This window comes from Centruroides vittatus, unplaced genomic scaffold (assembly GCF_030686945.1).
Source record: "Centruroides vittatus isolate TY-2023 unplaced genomic scaffold, ASM3068694v2 scaffold_712, whole genome shotgun sequence".
Taxonomy (NCBI): Eukaryota; Metazoa; Arthropoda; class Arachnida; order Scorpiones; family Buthidae; genus Centruroides; species Centruroides vittatus.
The window spans coordinates 921856-941132 of NW_027122715.1; the positions used below are offsets into that span (position 1 = coordinate 921856).

General features: G+C 34.0%; 1 protein-coding gene across 4 annotated transcripts; it reads left to right on the forward strand.

Annotated features, from left to right (window-relative positions):
• The first annotated feature begins 4183 nt into the window (after nucleotides 1-4183).
• Nucleotides 4184-18807, forward strand: LOC136989629 (uncharacterized protein DDB_G0279979-like). 4 transcript variants are annotated; one of them, XM_067287855.1, is made up of 3 exons: nucleotides 4184-4296; nucleotides 17436-17692; nucleotides 17823-18807. In XM_067287855.1, the coding sequence occupies exons 2-3, from the start codon at nucleotides 17458-17460 to the stop codon at nucleotides 18305-18307; spliced, it is 720 nt and encodes a 239-aa protein (XP_067143956.1). In that variant the 5' UTR covers nucleotides 4184-4296; nucleotides 17436-17457; the 3' UTR covers nucleotides 18308-18807. The 4 variants fall into 4 exon arrangements, with proteins under 4 accessions (XP_067143956.1, XP_067143958.1, XP_067143955.1 ...); XM_067287857.1 differs by lacking the exon at nucleotides 4184-4296 and adding an exon at nucleotides 10326-10345; XM_067287854.1 differs by lacking the exon at nucleotides 4184-4296 and adding an exon at nucleotides 11715-12165.
• The last annotated feature ends 470 nt before the right edge of the window (nucleotides 18808-19277 follow it).

Genomic DNA, 19277 nt, shown 5'->3' on the forward strand with positions numbered 1-19277 from the left:
ATGATCTTTATCGACAATTTAATGAATAGGTTTGGAAGAACGCTAAATGATAGCTCTCATCAACTTATAACAAGGTGCTCACATACACACAAACATCGTGTAACTCGATTTACAAACACTACAAGAAAAACCATTATAATGCCTTTCTTACCCTTAAAATGAATAAATTTTGAATGGAAAATCGCATTATTAACATTTAAACATCCTCGATTAGTGCCTAAATAATTTAGTTAAACACATAAATAATTGATTCGTTTATACTTGTATAAATATAATAACACTTGAGTTTATCGAATCATCGCGGTCGATTATTAAACGAGCTGCACTCTTCTAAGTTTTGTAATCAGAGAATTGTCATTACAGAACTAAGTGTGCGCCGAGAATTAACTTTCCCTTTTGTTTGTCTATGGGTTTTGATTCTGCAATGATATTAAATGTACGATTCGGATGAGTTTGCACATCCATTCGACCTTCCCCTGGTGAAGCAATGGTTATACTTCAAAAAAAAAAAAATAGGCCAACATTATTATACCGTACCTATACGTTTTCTATCTACTTAACCGTAAACGTGAACGGATAGCAATATTAATGAAGTAAAAGCGAGCGTGAATGTTTCTCCCGTATCACGTGATTAAAAAGTAATCGATTATTCTATTTATGGGTCGATCGTTACGTCAAAAATCTATTTTTTCTCCCTTTCTATTCTACTGCATTATATTCATTGACCCTAGCATTTAGAAATGGGGATGTCGGAGCAGAGAGAGAAAGAGAGAGAGAGAGTAAAAATCCACCCAGGACCTATTTCCCTACCGATTAATCGATTAACAGAACTTTTTACTCTTTCTAGTAGGCAGTCCGGTTCACACCTCGTAATCTCTTTCACCGCAAGGACGCTGTGACAAACCAATTAAAGCAATTAAGTCGTAGAAGTAACGGACCTTAACGATGTCCCCGATACCCTCCATTCACTGCATACCTTGTTCCAGTCACCTGAATGCTCAGTATTTAAGCTACCGTTCGTGTTAAGAAACAGGACTTTGTTATTATTGTTAAACATTCCTAAGGCGTTTCGAACTGGATTGAGATGCTTTTAAAACATTCATTTACCTCTAAGCATACGTTACGATTTCATTTAAACTCATTCAGCGAGAAGAAAACTTTATCTATTAACTAAAAAATTCTTACCTCGAGAATTTTGAATATTTAAACACTAATAAAAATCTTCTAACAAAAATAAATAAATTTATATGAATTAAATTACGTATCGGCTGAGAGTTAAACGTGTTTTTTTTCTTTTTTTAATGTTAATTCGTGCTTAGCATTTTGTGTAAATGGTTAGTCATGTATGCCAGTCACTCCAACAACGGTAATAAAGTGACGTAGATTTATTGACAATTACGCTAATTAGCATATTCTAAATTACCTTAATACATCTTTTTACGTGGGACCCGAAACGAAATCCTCGACGTCATAAATCTCAATTAATTATACTCCAGTAAATTTGCATCTGCAGACAAATATGTTTTATGCAGTGCAAATTGTCTATACGAAGAAATTAGTTATATAAGTATAATAAGTGTCATCATTTACACATAAAACTAATATTTTTAATATTAAAAATAATACCACGGAGTGGGTATTTAGTATTAAAAAGGGTAAACACTAACCGATAACATTGTAACGACTTAAAGGCAATTATGATTTAATAGCGGATATTATCGATTAAACATAGTAAATATAACGTTGCAATGTAATTTATTACTGTTTCCAATGTATTTATTCGTCTATAGTAGACAATCCAGTGTGATTAATTTGTAGAAGGTCGGTTTTCTTGGTTATGCGCTCGGTCGACGTATAAATAAAATGGGTATTGTCTTCGTGCGTGTGCCCTTAACAATATTCAGTGTTAATAACACGAAACAAATATACGATAATACTAATAAAGCGAGTATAATTGTTCATTTCATCGATGTTACACTCGTAAACGTTACAACGCTTACATACATTAACTCGAAACGTTGAATATTGTATTAACGCTTTCGACTTTCTTCACGAGTGGTAATTTTGCAAAGACTCAACAATAGGTTTACCGATTGAAGTATTAAGCTAATAAAAATGTCGAATTTCTCTTTCTAATACGAGTAATTAATTGAATATCCATATTAAATAAGGATCGAGTTTGATTTCTCTTTGTCTTGGTTGACAGAAAAGTCCAGGCGCCATTACAAACATGATCAATTCTTATATGAAATCAATTCAATAATATAGAACTTTAGCGTTAAAATGCATCATATACGCTTCAATTACTGTATATGTAAATATATGTAATCTACCGTAAGAATTGCAACGTGTGAAATATATTTATCGATTTCGATATTGTTTATCGTTCGATTCGACTGAATTTATTTTTTATTTATTTAATACATTATTTAGTTTAATTTCTAATACTTTCGAAATAATGATTTTGAATACCTTTATTATTTTTTTTTCTTTTTTTTACCTCAGACTCTATAGGAAAGTTATTTTCTAAGTCATAAAAAGTGAAAACATTTTAGGAAATGACGTAAAGTCGACTCTTTCTCGACACAAATTTCCAGATATTTATCACTAATCCTAATATTTATGGGAGAATATCACACATTTACGTTATCGGGGAGGACGACAGCTATCAATTTCTTCAACGATCGGCTCATGCGTACTGACCGCGTGCTGGTATTCCCCCCTTCTTCACTTTCCTAAAAGTAATTTGCAGTTTTCTCACTCGGGTTTTTTTTCCTTCTTCTTCTTCCAATAAACTATAAGGAGTGTTAAGTTTGAGATGTTTAAAGTGAGTTCGAAATTACGTAAGCCAGGGTTGAAAGTAGTGTCGGAATGCGCCATCGTCTTATCGAAAAAGGGAACATTGGCCGATTGTGTGTGGTTGATAGGAGTTCGTTTCCAAGGTCAATACGATGTTCTATAAGGTGTTTGATAGTTCTTTCCACTCTCGATTTATAACTATTGTGGTCGATGGCAGAAAAGTCGAGAATTGTGTTCACTTAAATAATCATGGAAGAGAGAGAGAGATTCCCATTTTATTTATATATAAAGGGCTCAATTTTTAGCTTTATGATCAAAAGCAATTGAGTTTTATTTGTTTCTTAAAAAAGCGATTTTTCCGACTCTCTCAACTTTCCTCCTCTCTCATTATAACTCGAAAGGCAGGAAATAGTCTATTTTTATAATTTTTTTTTTTCTCTCTCTCTCTCTCTTCTGTTGAGATGTGGGTGGTCTAAGGTCTAAAAATCTCAAAACAGCCTCTCCTTTCATTGAAAACTTTACGGAAAATTGTGTATACCCTTTAGAAAAATCTATATAAACTACTCTAAGCAGAAATCGCCTTTAAACGAGATCTCTAGTGTTTAGAAATTTGTTTTGGTGGTGAGCAAAACACGTGACGTCACTGAATGGCTACACACCACAGAATACGGAAACGTTTGGATAAAATTTCCGCATCGATTCAACTTAATTCCGGTATTTTTCTGCTATTACTAATTTACACCCTTATGTTTTGTTACAATAAATAACATTTATTTAATACTAGCTACGTAAAAACAAAAAAAAAAAAAATGATAGGAAATAAGTTGTACACTACACATCCAGACAATTTCCTAAGGCGTGGCAATTACGTGACGTAATAATTGTTTACAACTTCAGTTATCCAACACGTCACAATTTCAAAGGATGTATTGCCATTCGCTTGCTTAAATTACGTTTTCCTCTTAATATAACAACAATAAATTTATATCCGATAAACGTTTTTTTTTTTTTTTGTTCTAGGAATTTGCTCTAATCATTGTTTTCGTTCTTAATTTCTGTTTGTCATGGTTCCATTCGAACATTTTCGTTCTATATTAAAACGATAACGATGTAAAAAAAAAAGAAAGAAAATAATAATACGAGAAAGCGAGATGTTCAATGACGGAGACAGAACGAGAGCGAGAAAAATATATAACGAGAAAGACAGACAGAGAGAAGGGGGAGGGAAAGAAAAATATTAAACGGAAAACTTCCTATAAATGATGACGATATTTCCTGGATACACGACGTCATCTCTCTTCTACGTATTAACTTTTTATGGTTTACACCGCTTACGTGGTAACCTTGTAACCGCTACAACGGTAGTGACGTTATATGGATATTGTGTATTAGCGAAGGCGTCGTCGCCGCCGACAAAACTAGAAATTTCCCGTCGCGCGACGCGTGGGCGCGATAAAGTTTAAGGTCGCGAGCAAATCGAAGCCGGAGAGAGAAAACGTAAGTTTAATTTTTGCTTTATTGAGAAAAAACGGATTATTATTATTTATTTTTTTCGTAAGTCATTATTATAGGATAATTACACAATTTAAACGTTAAAAAAACAAGTGTTAGAAAGTCGATTACGTTAGTTGATACTCGTCCTTGACGTCACGCATACGATTTAACTCAAGGTCGACGTAGGGAAAACCCAGTAGTGGTTTTTTCTTATTATAGATTCATTTGGTTAGTATACGCTTTCCCCTTACGTTCTGATTTCTCTCGATCTTCTCAAAGGTTAACACGGAGCGTGAAAAATCATTATAAAAGTTGTTTGTTACCGTTGTTTAACGGGGGCATTCAACTTTATTTCCAAGTTTTGTTGATGCTGTCAGTCAGAATAAGTCTTTTCATAGTAAATTGCGAAACGGCAGTGGAGAAAAGGTTAATTAATCATTTTTCTCAACAGTTAAATAACTAGTTTGACCGTCATTACCGAGAGTAGACGCTTCGTAACATTTCCTTTTGAGTAATAATAATTGCTAGCAAACAAATGCTTACGAATGTCCAAATTACAGCTGGTATAAAAATAAAAGTAGAGTTATAGAGCCATATATCTTTTTTTTATAGGTCTATTCAATTGGGTTTATTCTTTACTAGTAACATCTATTTATCGAATTAAACACGCTTAAGTCCTTCTAACCAAATATTTTCAAACCTGTCACGTGAGTAATTTCTGGCTTGAAGTATAGGAAATTTCTTCCAAGATTACTTTTCTTAGACATGTTCGTGGCAATTAAGGATGCACCAGAAAGAAATGAACCTTTTTTTTTGTGTGTGTGTGTGTGTGTGTGTGTGTATGTGCACTTCTAATTCATGGTTGTGATTCCGGTCTACGGATTAGTTTTAATTGTTGCTATTATCGATTTAATGTTAGCACTGTGTTAGATCTATAAATTATTGAAATGTTTTTAATAAATAAGCTACTTAATATTCTACAATATCTAAAACATTTCTAAAATTAGGTTATTTAAAAATTTATAAACTCTTTCTCTCTCCTATTTTCTATGTATATTTACACAAACAATTAATTCTTATTCTCGTTTTAAATATTTAAAACCATGAAAAAATAACACATTATCGATGAATAATTGTTAAAAAATAAATGATTACATTTTTTATACTTAATTGGTATTAAATATATGATTCGATCATATTTAAAAAATGGAAAATTAATGATTATTTTGCCCATTTATTATTATTCTTTTATCGTTACGCTTGTTTAAAGAAATATATATATATATACTAGACTTAAGTAACCTTGAAGCCAACAACAACAACAAGCAATTTAAGAATGTGTGGCAAAATACTGATATACTATCGCTCAAATTCCAGATTCATCCTAACTTGCAAAATTAAACTAAGGTTTAATAACATTTTACAACTGGTTTTTTTAAATATATATTTCTATTTTAAATTTAATGTCTATAAATATTTGTAAACAGGAAAAATAGTAATTTTATTATCGTGTTTCCGATATATACTAACCTTTAAGCGTCACGAAATATTTCTACTACTTTCATTCCAATTTATGTATTCCTGTTAGATACAGAGAAAAGTTTAATAAATATTATATAAAATTTGAAAGTTTAAGTTTAAAAATATATTGAATAACATTTTTATCATTTTATAAATGTAGTAAACAAGCTATAACATCATTTCAAGGACAATATCAATGACCTGATAACAGATGTACAAATGTAGTGGAGTCAACATTACTTTTCGAGTAGACTGATTTCGATGTGTTTTTAAATTATCAAATTATTGTATATTTGATACAGTTAAGTTTAAGTGACTTGGAAATATGACGAATAATTTATGCTGATCTTTGCTATTGAATGCAATTGAAAACAGTCTTTGAGGATTTGAAAAAAATATTCTTTCGAATTTATTATTGGTTTCTTTATTTAGTAAAACGATTCTTATAATCAAAAACCTGTTTAAAACGGACAACTTAACAGCAAAACTTGTGTAAACCAGAATCAACAACAAGAGGTTCAAATAAGAAAACATTTCACCTCAGAAAATTCTCCCGAAGCAAAATGTCTGAAGTCAACACTGTACGTGAAGGTTCTAATTCAAATTCACCTGGGTTCCATGAAAATATAACGCTTCACTTACTCCTTGAGGAATTTTAATACTCTAATTAATCGTTTATTTCAATATCCGTAATTATCAACGTTGGTACTAGTTAGTTACTAACTAATCCGTACGAAGCAAATTTGTAACACGTGTTTACCTTATTATCATTGTTTTCAGTAATTACATTGATTGTTTGTTCTCGGAAACTCATTCGATTTTGTCTTCCCCGGTTAATTCCATCATTGGCATCGTATCAGTATGTCTGGCGTAACCTTCATTTTTCGGACAAGGTTCGAAAATCGTTCTCACACGCTGTACAACACCGAGGTGACCGTTATACCTGGAGGCGATTTTACTTATTGGATACAAATACAAGTGGAAGTTTGTCTACAACAGAACGTTAATTATCCTCTTTTCTGTTTTGTATTTTTTATGGGACCGTTCTTTTGGAAATTTTGCATAATTTTCCTGGACTTGTTCCATTTTAATGTCATTCTTTAAGTTTTATCTATGATAAAATAATTTAGAAACTGTTTATTTTCAGGTTGGCATTTTAATATTCCTTTATTAGCTTGATACTTAAAGTTTGTTCTATAATTTTAAGAAAGAATAGATTTCAGTAAATTTCAGACTTTTTTTAATTTAATTCTTCTTGTACTAGGCACTAACATATAATGAATTGTATATTGTAATTGTTAATGAGTGATGGAAATAATGCAATGAATCGAATTAGAATGTACCCGGATTCGAACCCGCATTCGTACGAGATTAGGAGAATATAGGCTATTTCTTTCGCAGTCATTCCAAGCTTTACTGTTGGAGAATGTTTCATTTTTAAGAAGAAAAACATAATAAATTTTTTGCGTAACAAACTACCACTTTTATTAATCGATTCGTAAACTTATAAAATAAAAAAGTTTTATATTTACATTAAGTGATTTCTGTACATATTCTTCAGTAACATAAGTGTAATTAAAATATAATGAAACTATTTATCTCTTTAAATACAAGAAAATGTTAACAAAAGATAGTGTGCTTAATTAATTTTTTTCTTCTTCCTTTTTCTTTTTTGTTGAGGAGAAACAAATTTACCTTTTGTATGGAATGGGCTGTTCTAGTTGGTAAACTTTGTAATATCCATACTAAAGTGAATCTAAATCGCATTTTCATTTCCGTCATGAAGAAAATGCAAACTAAATGAGATTTAAAAGCGGGCAGAGAAGCATATAATGTAGTAACTAGATAAAATGAATAATAATAATATAAAAATATTTACATATATTTGTTTCTTGTTTCTGATATATCATTTTGATAATATCTTTTTATTTAGGAAAATAAAGATTTATAGATACACTTAGATATATATATATGTTAAAACTGTTCGAGAAAACAATCGTTTTAGAACATAATTAGGCAGTTATTCAGTAAAGTAACTGACTCACTGACTGACTCACTGATCCAGAAGTGTTAAGGCTATATCGAGATGGATAGATCCATGTGAAAAAGTGAATGGTCCGGATGTTTACAATTGTTATCCTTCAAGTGGCACATGAAAATACCTTACAATTTGCAAATAAGATTTTTATTTACAAAACATATAAAAAATACTAATGTAATATATCGTTTATTTTATTTTATTTTTTTTAAATTATTACAAAGTAAAGCGCATGATTTTTAACTTGAAACATCTACAAATTTAAAATAATATTAATGTATCAAAATTATCTTTTAATATATATATATATTTAAAAAAAAAAAGTCTTTCCATTGGGAAAAATGGAGAGAGAGATCATCTAAGTTTTCAAGTAGCATCTTGAATTTTTTTCCTTTTTTTTGCGCTAGAATTCATAACCAGAGTTGGCTTAGGAACTTATTGAAAAAATATATCTTTGGTTTTCGAAAGATCTTATAAAGTTGAGACATTTTTCGTTCAAAAATACACCAATATATATATATATATTTTTTATTCCGAAAGCCGAAATAGGCTGGTTATATAGAATATGTTCGAAGTTATATCTTCGTATCCTATCTGTTTTCCTATAAAGAAGGTACTCGAGAGCGATGTCTGGTGAGAGAAAAAAAACAGCGATGTTATCTCCTCAATACAGCAAGCATAAGTATAGGCCTGTATATATATATATATTGGCAAATTGCTAAAAGATAAAATTGTATCAATATATTAGACAATATCCCAAATATGAGAATAATTACTGATAAAATATGTATCTCTCAGTTGTAAAAAGCCCAATTAGATTATCTGTATTTAGGCTAACTGATTTTTTTTAATACGATTGCTATTAAATTTATCTCGAAACTATAAATAAATAATCGAATGTATTTATAATAGTTTTTAATTTGACTAGATTTTATTATTAGTTGAGTTTCCCTGTGTATTTTACTTTATTCTACTAACATACTTTAAAATCTGAGCCTAATAATATATATATATATATATATATATATAATCCGCTTTGAAAGAAGTATTGATATTTATTTTTGAATAAAAGTTTCTTATATTCTATTAAAAATACGATTATATACGGCTTTATATAGTTCAACTACAATATATGGTTAAGAGCTTATTAAATAGGATTGGATACCTGTTACACAAGTGGCATGAAAGAAATTTTATAATGAAAACCACCTGAAAATATAACAATATATTTTAATATATTCCATTTTTATTATTTGTATCATCTTTTAAAAAAAGAATTTACATTTTTACGTAAATGTAATTACATTTTCTACTTTTTCTATTTTAAAATATCAATTATTAAACTATTAAACTGGTAAAATAAATGTACAGACATACGAACCGATTTCTTTCTTTTGTCTTTTGAAAGCTAAAAAAAAAAAACAATCGAATTTTTAGCTTTAAAAATAAGATATTTCGAATAGTTCTGTATGCAAATTATGAAAAATCGTGTTTCAAATGATCCCATGTTATTTTGAATTGACAAGCTAAGCTAAAAGACATTGTTATACAAAGAAGTTAGGAAGCTAAGAAGCTACAAACGTGTTATTCAACTACTTTGGTGTTTTCTATAATGCATAAATATTGTGCAGTAAAATACATCAATATTATAAGATTACACCATGCACTACTCGAAGTTATTGTGCACCGGAATAAAAAAAAAAAAAAAAAAGAAATACTTTGTTTTCAATTTATAAAACCCGCTTAATGTCTGGAAAATCTTTAACGTTGTTGAATATTTTAGTTCCGAAAAGATTGGCGCTATAAAGGCCGTTTAAATTATAAATTGAGTACAGTTTAAAAAAATTACCATTTAGAATGGCTCCTATCTAAAAAAAGGTTAAATAATTGTTACAAAATACTTAGTGATCTGTTAATTACAATGATTAATTTTTAATATTCCATCTTCACATAAATAATTTTTGATTTACTAAATTTATTTTAAGGTACGCTCCAAGGCATGAAGAAAGTCATTTCTCTTAAATTACACCTTAATGCTGTTTAGAATTTGATTTGCAGTCGTGTGTGTTTGTTCACAAATGTGCATCCAGCAACGACCTTCGACACTTCGCATCTTTATCAAATATCCGTATTTATATAAATTCTCAAGTCAATGTCCATGTGTTTATTTTAAGAAAAAATGTAATTGAAATACATTTTCTCACTTAAAAAGTTATCAGTCTTCAAATATTTAATTGTAAATTGCGTATTATTTAAAACCGTATAAGTCGCAAGACCGAATTAAGTATGAAAATCATCATTTTTTTAAAAGAACATGTGGAAATTTGGCGAGAATCTATGGAAATTAAAGTTTGCCGACCCGTGGTATAGTCGAATCCAAAACATTTGCCAGGCTATCACGACATCGGTTAGGTATAAAACTATTTATAGTCGCAATGCAGAATGGCCTGGTTAATCAGTGGTGAATTGAAAAAAGTGCTTTTGACCTTGCAAGTATGATAATCTGTTTACCACTTCTAGAAATTAGACTACACAACAGATATACTGTATATGCAAATTATATAACTTTAAATTAATTACTAACTATATTAGAACGTTATTTATTCCGTTTCGATATCACTTAACCAAGCTTAGAATGTTTAAATTCGCGACGTATCGATTGGTTAAGTGTCTGTTTTCGGAAGTTAACCAATCAAATTCCACTTTCTCAAATTCTAGATAAATTTACACTCTAACATTTTTGTGTGTTTCTAATTCTTTGTATAAATTAATAAGAGAAAAGGGGAAGTGTAATAATAATAATAATAATAATTCATAATACTTTAATTATCCGTCTTATCTATATGTATTCTATAGCGAGGAAAGTCTTTAATCGTCTTATATCCGACAACGTGTTTGAACATCATTCAATGATGATTTTACGATAGATAAAAGGTTACATTAAATTATCTTTTAATTGCTAACACACGAATGTAGTAGCTCGTCTAGATTTCTATTTATTGGGCATTCTTTTTATAAATGAGCTCATGCTTTCGTATTAATCTCTAAACGATAATATCTAATTTTAAATGACGATACCAACTTATCTGCGACAGATTTAATATCTAGTCATATACGTGCAGCTCTTAGATAAAAGTTCTACTCCTACACCAACCCTTATAGGATACAATTACACATCTCGAGATACGTATCCACTTAAAACGACATAAGTTATAATTTGTTAGGTTTATTTAATTTTAAATGGAGAGATTATCATCAGAATAGTAATTTATGTGAATCGAATGTATTGTAGAAATTTCCTCAAATATCAATTTGTAGAAACGATAGCGCTGTCCATACTTTCTAAGAAAATAGCCGAACGTACTCTCTCTATTCTAGGAACTCGCCTTATGGAGAATGCTGCTGGAGGACGACGAACTTCCACAGAACTTAACTTATTTCAGTTTTATCACATATTTCTTTTTATAAAGATATCCGAGCTTCTTTAAAGTAAACAACTCCGGAGTCACCTTTTCTATTCTCCATCGCTTTTATCGTTCGATCTCGGTTAATTATCTGTCTGTCTTTTTGCCACGTTTATCATTACCTCCGATATAAGTCGAAGCATAATGATAAACGTGGCAAAAAGATAGAAGTAAAAAGAAGAAGAAAAAGATTCTTGCGAGGACGTTCACACGATGAAAAATCAGAAACGTCCGCTAATTGTTAAACCTTAAGTTCGAGAGCGACACGCCAGGAAAATCTGCATATGGTTGCTATTATAGGAAACGTAAATCAATTACGGCATTAACAGTTAATGATGCTACAGGTTGTTTTATTTTTCGAGGATTTATTATCGTTTTCCATCTTTTTTTCGAGAGTTTAGGCGATCTTCTCTTCGGAGCGATAAACAACTGTCAGTCAAGCGTGTCCATTATAAACGTAAGCCGTGACATCACTAAACGTCATGCGCAATATACCCGGTAAACGAAGGCGACGCAGCGAGCAGATGACAGTCAGTTGCTAGGCAGACGGCGAGTAGTCGAGACGTGTGTCGGACGTCGGCTCGGTTTTTTCGACTTCCAACCAATAAAAAAATACACCGGAAGCTCGGTTAAAGTGTTAATTGTGCATTGTTGGATTACCAGCACCTTTTAGGTGCACGCGGGTAGCAGAAAAGTGTTTTCGACAAGAAACCAGTCAAATAACAATAATAAGCATTACGTCTGCATCGTTACGTCCTGTCGGCTATTTAGGACAGCTCCGAAGAAGTAGAACTTTTAAGGAGAGAGAGAGAAAAAAAAATAATACGTCTTCAGTCTGGTTTTGGGGCGGTAAGTTATGTTATTTTATTATTTAATCGATTTCCTAAACGATTTTGGCAAGTTCGATTTCTGTCTCGACTCCGAACAGAAAAGGTCTGCCAACGTCACGCGGGTCTTGATTTACGCTAACGGATAATAGAAGACAAGTCAAATATCCCGCGGGTTAAAACCTACATACCTAATGATATTTAAGAGACGTGCATACTGTAATCGACCGTACATAAAATTAGAACCGTGTGCATCATTCGAGTCATTGACTCGTACGATATCGAGAGAGAGAGAGAGTTTGTGCAACTTTCTAATTATAAAATTTAATTTAACTTTTTCTTTTTCCGTCCATTCGTGCTTTGTTTTGGCGCGAGTATTGGCTATCAGCTTTAGGTATTAATTCGTCGAAGAGATACAGTAGCGAGTTGCATTATGGTTGACCTTTGAACCCGAGAAGCATGACGATAGAACGATTCACCAACCCCCGCTGTGGACTTTGTCAACAAGATAATGGGTTAACAGGATTTGGTTCGACTTGAAGGTTCTGTCCGTGCTTCACTTACGGTTAACTTGTCATACGATACGAATTCGTAAATTGCTTTCGTAATGGTAGTTAGAGCGTTTTTTTTTTTTTATAAATATTTATCTCGATAAGGTAATCTAATGTCTTTGACGTGTTACGATCAGGCGTTGAACTTTTGCAAAAATCGCTGCGACTTCTCCGTCGCTTTGCATATTTGGAATCTTTATTGTTTTGCGTATGTATTACCGTGTATATTACCTGCTTTCCATTGTTGTACCACTGCAACTGTACTACATTTAGCAGTAGGATTGGAATCAAGCCAAATAATATCGGTGATCGTGTTAGACGATGAGCTTAAATCAATTGGATTCCTGCGAGGCTTTTGGTGCCCGAAAAAGGGATATTAGCCCTCTTGTTTCGAGTCTGGTCGTTTTCGACGTGTTTACGTCGGGTGCTAATCGCAAATGCTTTTTTTTCTCCTTTTCCCCCGTGCTACGTGCCCGATTGCCTCTGCGCTATGGCGCCTCTCCAATCTTTGCGCCCATTCTGGTCATCCGCAAAATCCGAATGGATATCCGCCGGTTCGGTAGTTGAACAAACTCGTTTTTAGCGTCGGAAACAAACGATGACCTTCTAAGCTTAACCGCCCCGCTACCATCCATCGATTATTTGCGAGCGACCTCCAGCAGAGTAAGAACTCCCAACCATTTGACTGAAGCAAATTGACAGCAAAATAAGCATGTTTTGCAACCGTCTCTAGCATTGATTTTGCGAGTCGTGTGTTGTTCGGTTGCAGTTTTCGTACAGAAAGGAATAAGATCGCCGGCAATTAAAACAAAACCAGGAGGCCTCGAGGGGTGGTCGATAAATTTTTGACTACTCTACGATACGTAATGGTTACTCCGTTAATCGGACTCCGATTGGTGAGGGAATATTGCCGATTTAATGCTTCTTTGCCGTGTCTTAAATGTGATACGCTCTATGCACACCACTAATTAATAACAAAACTGAATGCGATGGAACTCTGCCAAATCCAGCCTCGATATGTGTGTGTGTGCATTATAAGTTATTTCGGTGTGTGTATTTTTCTATACGTAGCGCGGTATTAAATTTATATAGATGTAACAAAGTTGATTTTTATTTGTTTAGATTGACGAGAGATAATAAGCTACCTACTTGTTTGTAGCCGCGTGTGCAGTTATTTATTTTATGAAGCGGTAAACAGAGTCGGAAGTGGCGATTACTCGCTAGTCCCTCCGCCTCCTGTCACGTGGTTGTGGAATGTGGCGCGTGCAGTGCGGCTTACCGTCCGCCTGAATTTGGGCAACATTCTTTACTCGTTCCCTTCCCCTCGGCAGTCGGATAATTTCCTCTTTCTCGACACGGAATCGCGCTACTTGTTTGCAAGACGCTCCGACCCCTTGTTATGCTATGTGTGGTTCCCATCCTCGCGACAGACGAACCGAATCGATAATCTGACTTCCCCGTGAGGGGAAAATTTACAACATATACAGAGGGCGTCCCGTTTTACTTCCATCGCTAGCGAGTCTGCACCTGCGGACCCACTGTGGGAGGCGACCAACTTCCATTCTCCCCCATTCCTGCTGGTTCAATAGTTGCGTCCTGACCTGCCTGCCCAGCTGCACTCCGGTTTTGGCTGGGACTCTTCGAAATCGTTAGCGTTTTGTCGTCGTCGTCGTATTTATTATTAAGACAATTATCTTATGGCAATGCGTAATGGCACCTCATGCTTATCCTTCCCGTGTCCGACCACTTTTATCGCTTTTCCTCATTTTATTGCATTAATCTCGCGCCAATCGTTCGTTGTTGAATTTCAGACGATGACGCATTCGTGGGCGTCGTGTGCACCACTGACGATGACGATGGGTAATTATATCTGGGTCACTTTCTTCGACTCCAAGACAATGAATCACACCAGATTCACCATCGTTTAGCCCTGTCTGGGGTCACCGTTTCCCCCGTTAGCCCCTCCAGCGTGGAAAGTGAAAGAAAATAGGTATGTGCCACGACTAACCCGACAACCAAATAAGTTTATCTATTCGGCGCCGAAGTTAGTAGATACTTTAATTGCTTTCAGCACCGAGACCGGATCGTTAGAATAATAAGATTATCCCGTATTCATTGTCCGATAATGATCCCATTGTTATAGCTTTCTTAATATTTTATAAGGTTATGAATTAAACTAGATGTTTCGCCACGAGTTTGGCAAAACGGTTATGCTCTGCCGCTTTTGCTATAGGCTATGCATTTTTTTTTTTAAACAGTAGTACAGGAAACAGAATCTGTCGTACAGTAGGTGACGCAGCAGCTGGTAGAATGGTGCAGGTGAGCATTGTTTATGAATTCGGCACGTAGATGGGACTTTTAGTCTAAACGACGTCTATGATTCTCGAAATATATTTATTTATATCCGCTAATTTCTAAACGAGTTTGCTGATGAGCAGAATTACTATGTTTTACTCTCAAAAGACGTGCAATTTCTTTTGTATCGACTCGTATTGTCCGTCCATTGTTGCTTCATGTACTGTACAGTACTTTTGTTTGTAGCTATACTTTGGTTCTCATTATGAATTATCTATACGTTAAAAGTTTATAACTTGTTGTTTATTATAATTTTTTCTATTTATAGTTTGCATTTTGTGCATAAACAGAGAGGTTATGTAAAAGATACAAATAATTTCGTAGAGAAAGTTGTTTTATAAAAATACCGTTATTGGAAAATGATCACGAAATGACCCAATGACTTTCTCTAAAGAATGTCAACGCTTGTAATAGTGACAAGTGACCTACTGCCCTACACTCCCATCTACTTACGGTGGACATTACCACGGAATTCCCCCAAACTCGTTTGAATATATTGCATTTCTTCAACTCCTGGCGTTTTCCACGCCTTTTTTTTATACATATTTTTCTTAAAAATTTCCCATTTTTTACTTATTTCTGAACGTGATCACTCTTTTCGGTTTACCTGCGTTATTTAGGACACTATTGCACAGCGTATTGTTACACGAATTCGTATATAGGCCAATGTCTTGTTAGAAACAGGGACACGTAACAGTAAGTTAAGTAATAGCCAGATGAATGTGACCCACAAAACTCTGGCCCACATCCTCTCTCTCTCTCTCTCTTCCTCCCCTCGTATCTAGTTACAAAATTTCCGCGTTTCGTTTCGTTCGCTTTTACCAAAGCATATCGCGTAGTATCTGCAGTACATCTACTAAGTGCATCCCTAAATTATCTTTCGCACCGGTCTGTTTCGTCTCCCGATTTTAATATTCGTCAACTTAACTTATTTTCTATATTATATCAACTCTCTTAATGTTCAGATAAATGCTTAACGAGACACCACAATGTCTACCTGTTTCTTTTCTAAACGCAAGGGGCAAGACACTAGAATTTAAAATATATCAAAACGTTATACGGAAAAACTATAATATAGAAATTATTTAAATAGTAAAAACTAACTGCAAAATAATATATAGATGTTGGAATGAATTAGAATAGTAGCGAGAGAAGAATGAGTTTAGAAAAATTACAAATAAACAATAAAACCATAACTTTTTAGATGAGGTAATTAAGATATTTAATAATAATAATAATTGTTTAAATATATAATATTAAATAAATAAAGAAAAAAAAACACATGTAAAAGTAAGAAAAACAGAAACAAGAATTACAGAGGCATTAGAAATCCATAAGCAACCGACGAATTCCTTAGAAAGGGCAACACCAGAAAGGCATTTAGCAAAGTTGAAATGAGGCATCAGGAATATAGAAAAATATAAGAGATAAGCATTCGTCCCGGCTCGATCAACAGGAATTTTAAAAAGTGGGACAGCGGGCATTCAGAAAAAAAAAGCAAATAAGTCCATGCGACCGATAAAGACAAAGGCTCGGTTTAAGGCAGAGAAACTAAAGGTAGCGTTAAATTAATGCCCGAACCTCGCGACGAACTGCGAGTGCAAAGAACGAACAATGGCCGACGGAGAGACGAGCAAAAGGGGAGAGAAAGAGATGAATGGGGGGCAATAGCCTACTCTGCCCGGTCGTGTCACTGAACTAGCTGCCATTGGACCCGGTAGTGTCTACGGGACCCGTCAAGGTCGCTCTCCAAATTTATTCGCTCCATGCCTTCGTCTCACTTGGCCGAAGATCGAATAATAAATTCTCTCGAATTAATAATCCCTACTCGACGATTAAATAGCGTTAATAGCACGCTTAGTAGGATTGTTAACCGGTACTGCCAATCCAGACTTTAACCTGCTAATCTGGCTACAGATCTTTAACTCGCTTTAGATCTTTCCATTTCCTAAAATTAATAGACTACTTTCTATATTTATAGAAAGAGAATAGTCGAGAATTGTAAACAGGAATTTAGTGAAAATACTTTGCGCAATGCAGCTCTAGTAGTAAGACGAAAACAAATTTTGGACTTTGCACTAAATAAAAACTTAGTACGACTGAAGATTTAAAAATAATAATAATAATAACGTTTTAATCATTTTTACTGCCAAATTTATACAGCCTAAATACATATGTACAGTTTAGAAAACGATCTCGATGGTAAAATGAATAAATATTTTGATTAAAAAGAGGATATTTCGTCATTATTACAAAATAGTGTCAAGTATAATTAATTCGATCCCTCGATTTTCATCTATTTTCATCACTTGTACATGTTTAATTTATCGAGTGCGATGAAATACGATCTATTTTATTCATTATTGTCATTCTTTCGTTCTTGTAGATTCCCATGGTGGCTTAATGTAATGTCCCCGTTAACCCGGGCCAGCTCGAAACAAATACAAATGCCTTGTTGCGATCTCGACGTGGACGGAGTGGAGCGCGAATCGGCCATGTTGACGGCTCTTTTCGATCCCACGGAATGGCCACCCCTTTTGAGCCTGATGGACAGCAGTAACGGCAACACCACCACTTCCATCACCACCACCGTCACCACCACTACCACCACCACCAATTCAAACTCGGCCATTACGTCTTCAGGTAAGTTATTTTAACACTGGTAAATCTGGCATAAAACCAGATTTCGTTCAGGGTTATTTACCCCCCTCCTTGTCGAGAGCTTTACTTTTTTTAACTAAAAATGTTTCTCTCTCTCTTGGTCCCAAAACAGGAGCCGAGAAAAGAAAACAAACAGAAAGCGCCATCGAGAACTGGTGCAAAAGGCCGAAGATCGAAACAGATCTAACGGTATCCGGCGAAGAAGTGGTGAAAAAGAAGAAAGGGAAGAAGAAGGACGAGAGGAGAAAACTTTTGAAAATTTCGGTGAATAAACTGCGCAATATCGACGACGCCGAGACGTTTCTGCGTCGATCCGTCCTTATACACAATACCGTTCGACGTTTGCAAAGGGAGATGGAACAGGAACGTTCGGGAGATCCATGGGAAGACGAAGAACCGTACGGTGTCAGCGAGAACGTGCTGCAGATCACCATAGGAGAATCGAAATGTGACACTAGGCCTCAGAGCCAACAGACGGATTGTGCGGGGAGTCAATGCGCCACGCAGTACAGGACTACTCAAGGAAACGGACATCAGGGGGAATCCGTCTTCGATTCCGTCGTTTATCACAGCCTTTTAGTGTCGTTGGAATCGTAAGCCACTCGTACATACGTCGACTGTTCCAAGTGTGCCAACATGGGAAAGAAACACACACAGAAAAAGAACTGTGATAACAGCTCCCCTCTCCTCGCCTTTTTCTTGGCAGCCAGGAAGGACCCACTGTACATAATTCACCGAGGGGAACGCGTTTCTCTAAAACTGTACATTTCTTGTATATTTGGAAAATATCCAGTTTACATTTATTGTATTTCCACGGATTTCACTTCTGGTGGTTTTTCGAAATGGCTCCGTATCATCTTTTTCCTACTTAAAATATTTAGATGTACTTAAGTACCCCCTTCTGCCTAGAGAAAAAAAAGAGGAAAACTTAATTATTATTTGCCATTTCTATAAACATAAATAAATAAATATATATATACATAAATATATATAATTATTATTAATTCATCTTTCTGATTCGTGACTGTGACGTGATGTTTATTATGTATAGCTGCTACATATTTTCTTAAATAAATTATTGTGCAGCATGACCGAAATGGGCCTCTCCTTTATTTTCATCACATTTATGTATCAAAAGAAAATCATTTGGTTGGCATAGAAATGAACTTTTATATGGCTTTTCTACTTTTTCCCTATTATTGCCAGCAATCCTCAAGGTCGACTACTCTAGTGATTCCTAACCACACCATTTCTTTAAGTACTTTTTGTCTTTAAATTAATAACTTTAAAATCTTTTTATTTCATCCATTTTCTCTCCCCCTAATTCTCATTAATTAAAATTTATTCCGAGCAAGAGATTAAAAAATTATGCACGCGATTCCAGAAATCTCCAGTTTTACATTTCGGAATGGTGGCCAAAAATGGCGTCCTTGATGATTTACCAGATTTCCTTTTAACCTGTTTAGCGAAAGAAAGAAAAAAATAAATAAAGTTTAGCATATTTAGAATTCTTGTAATCACGATGTCGGCCATATTAGAAATTTTTGTATCGGTTTAAAATATGTTA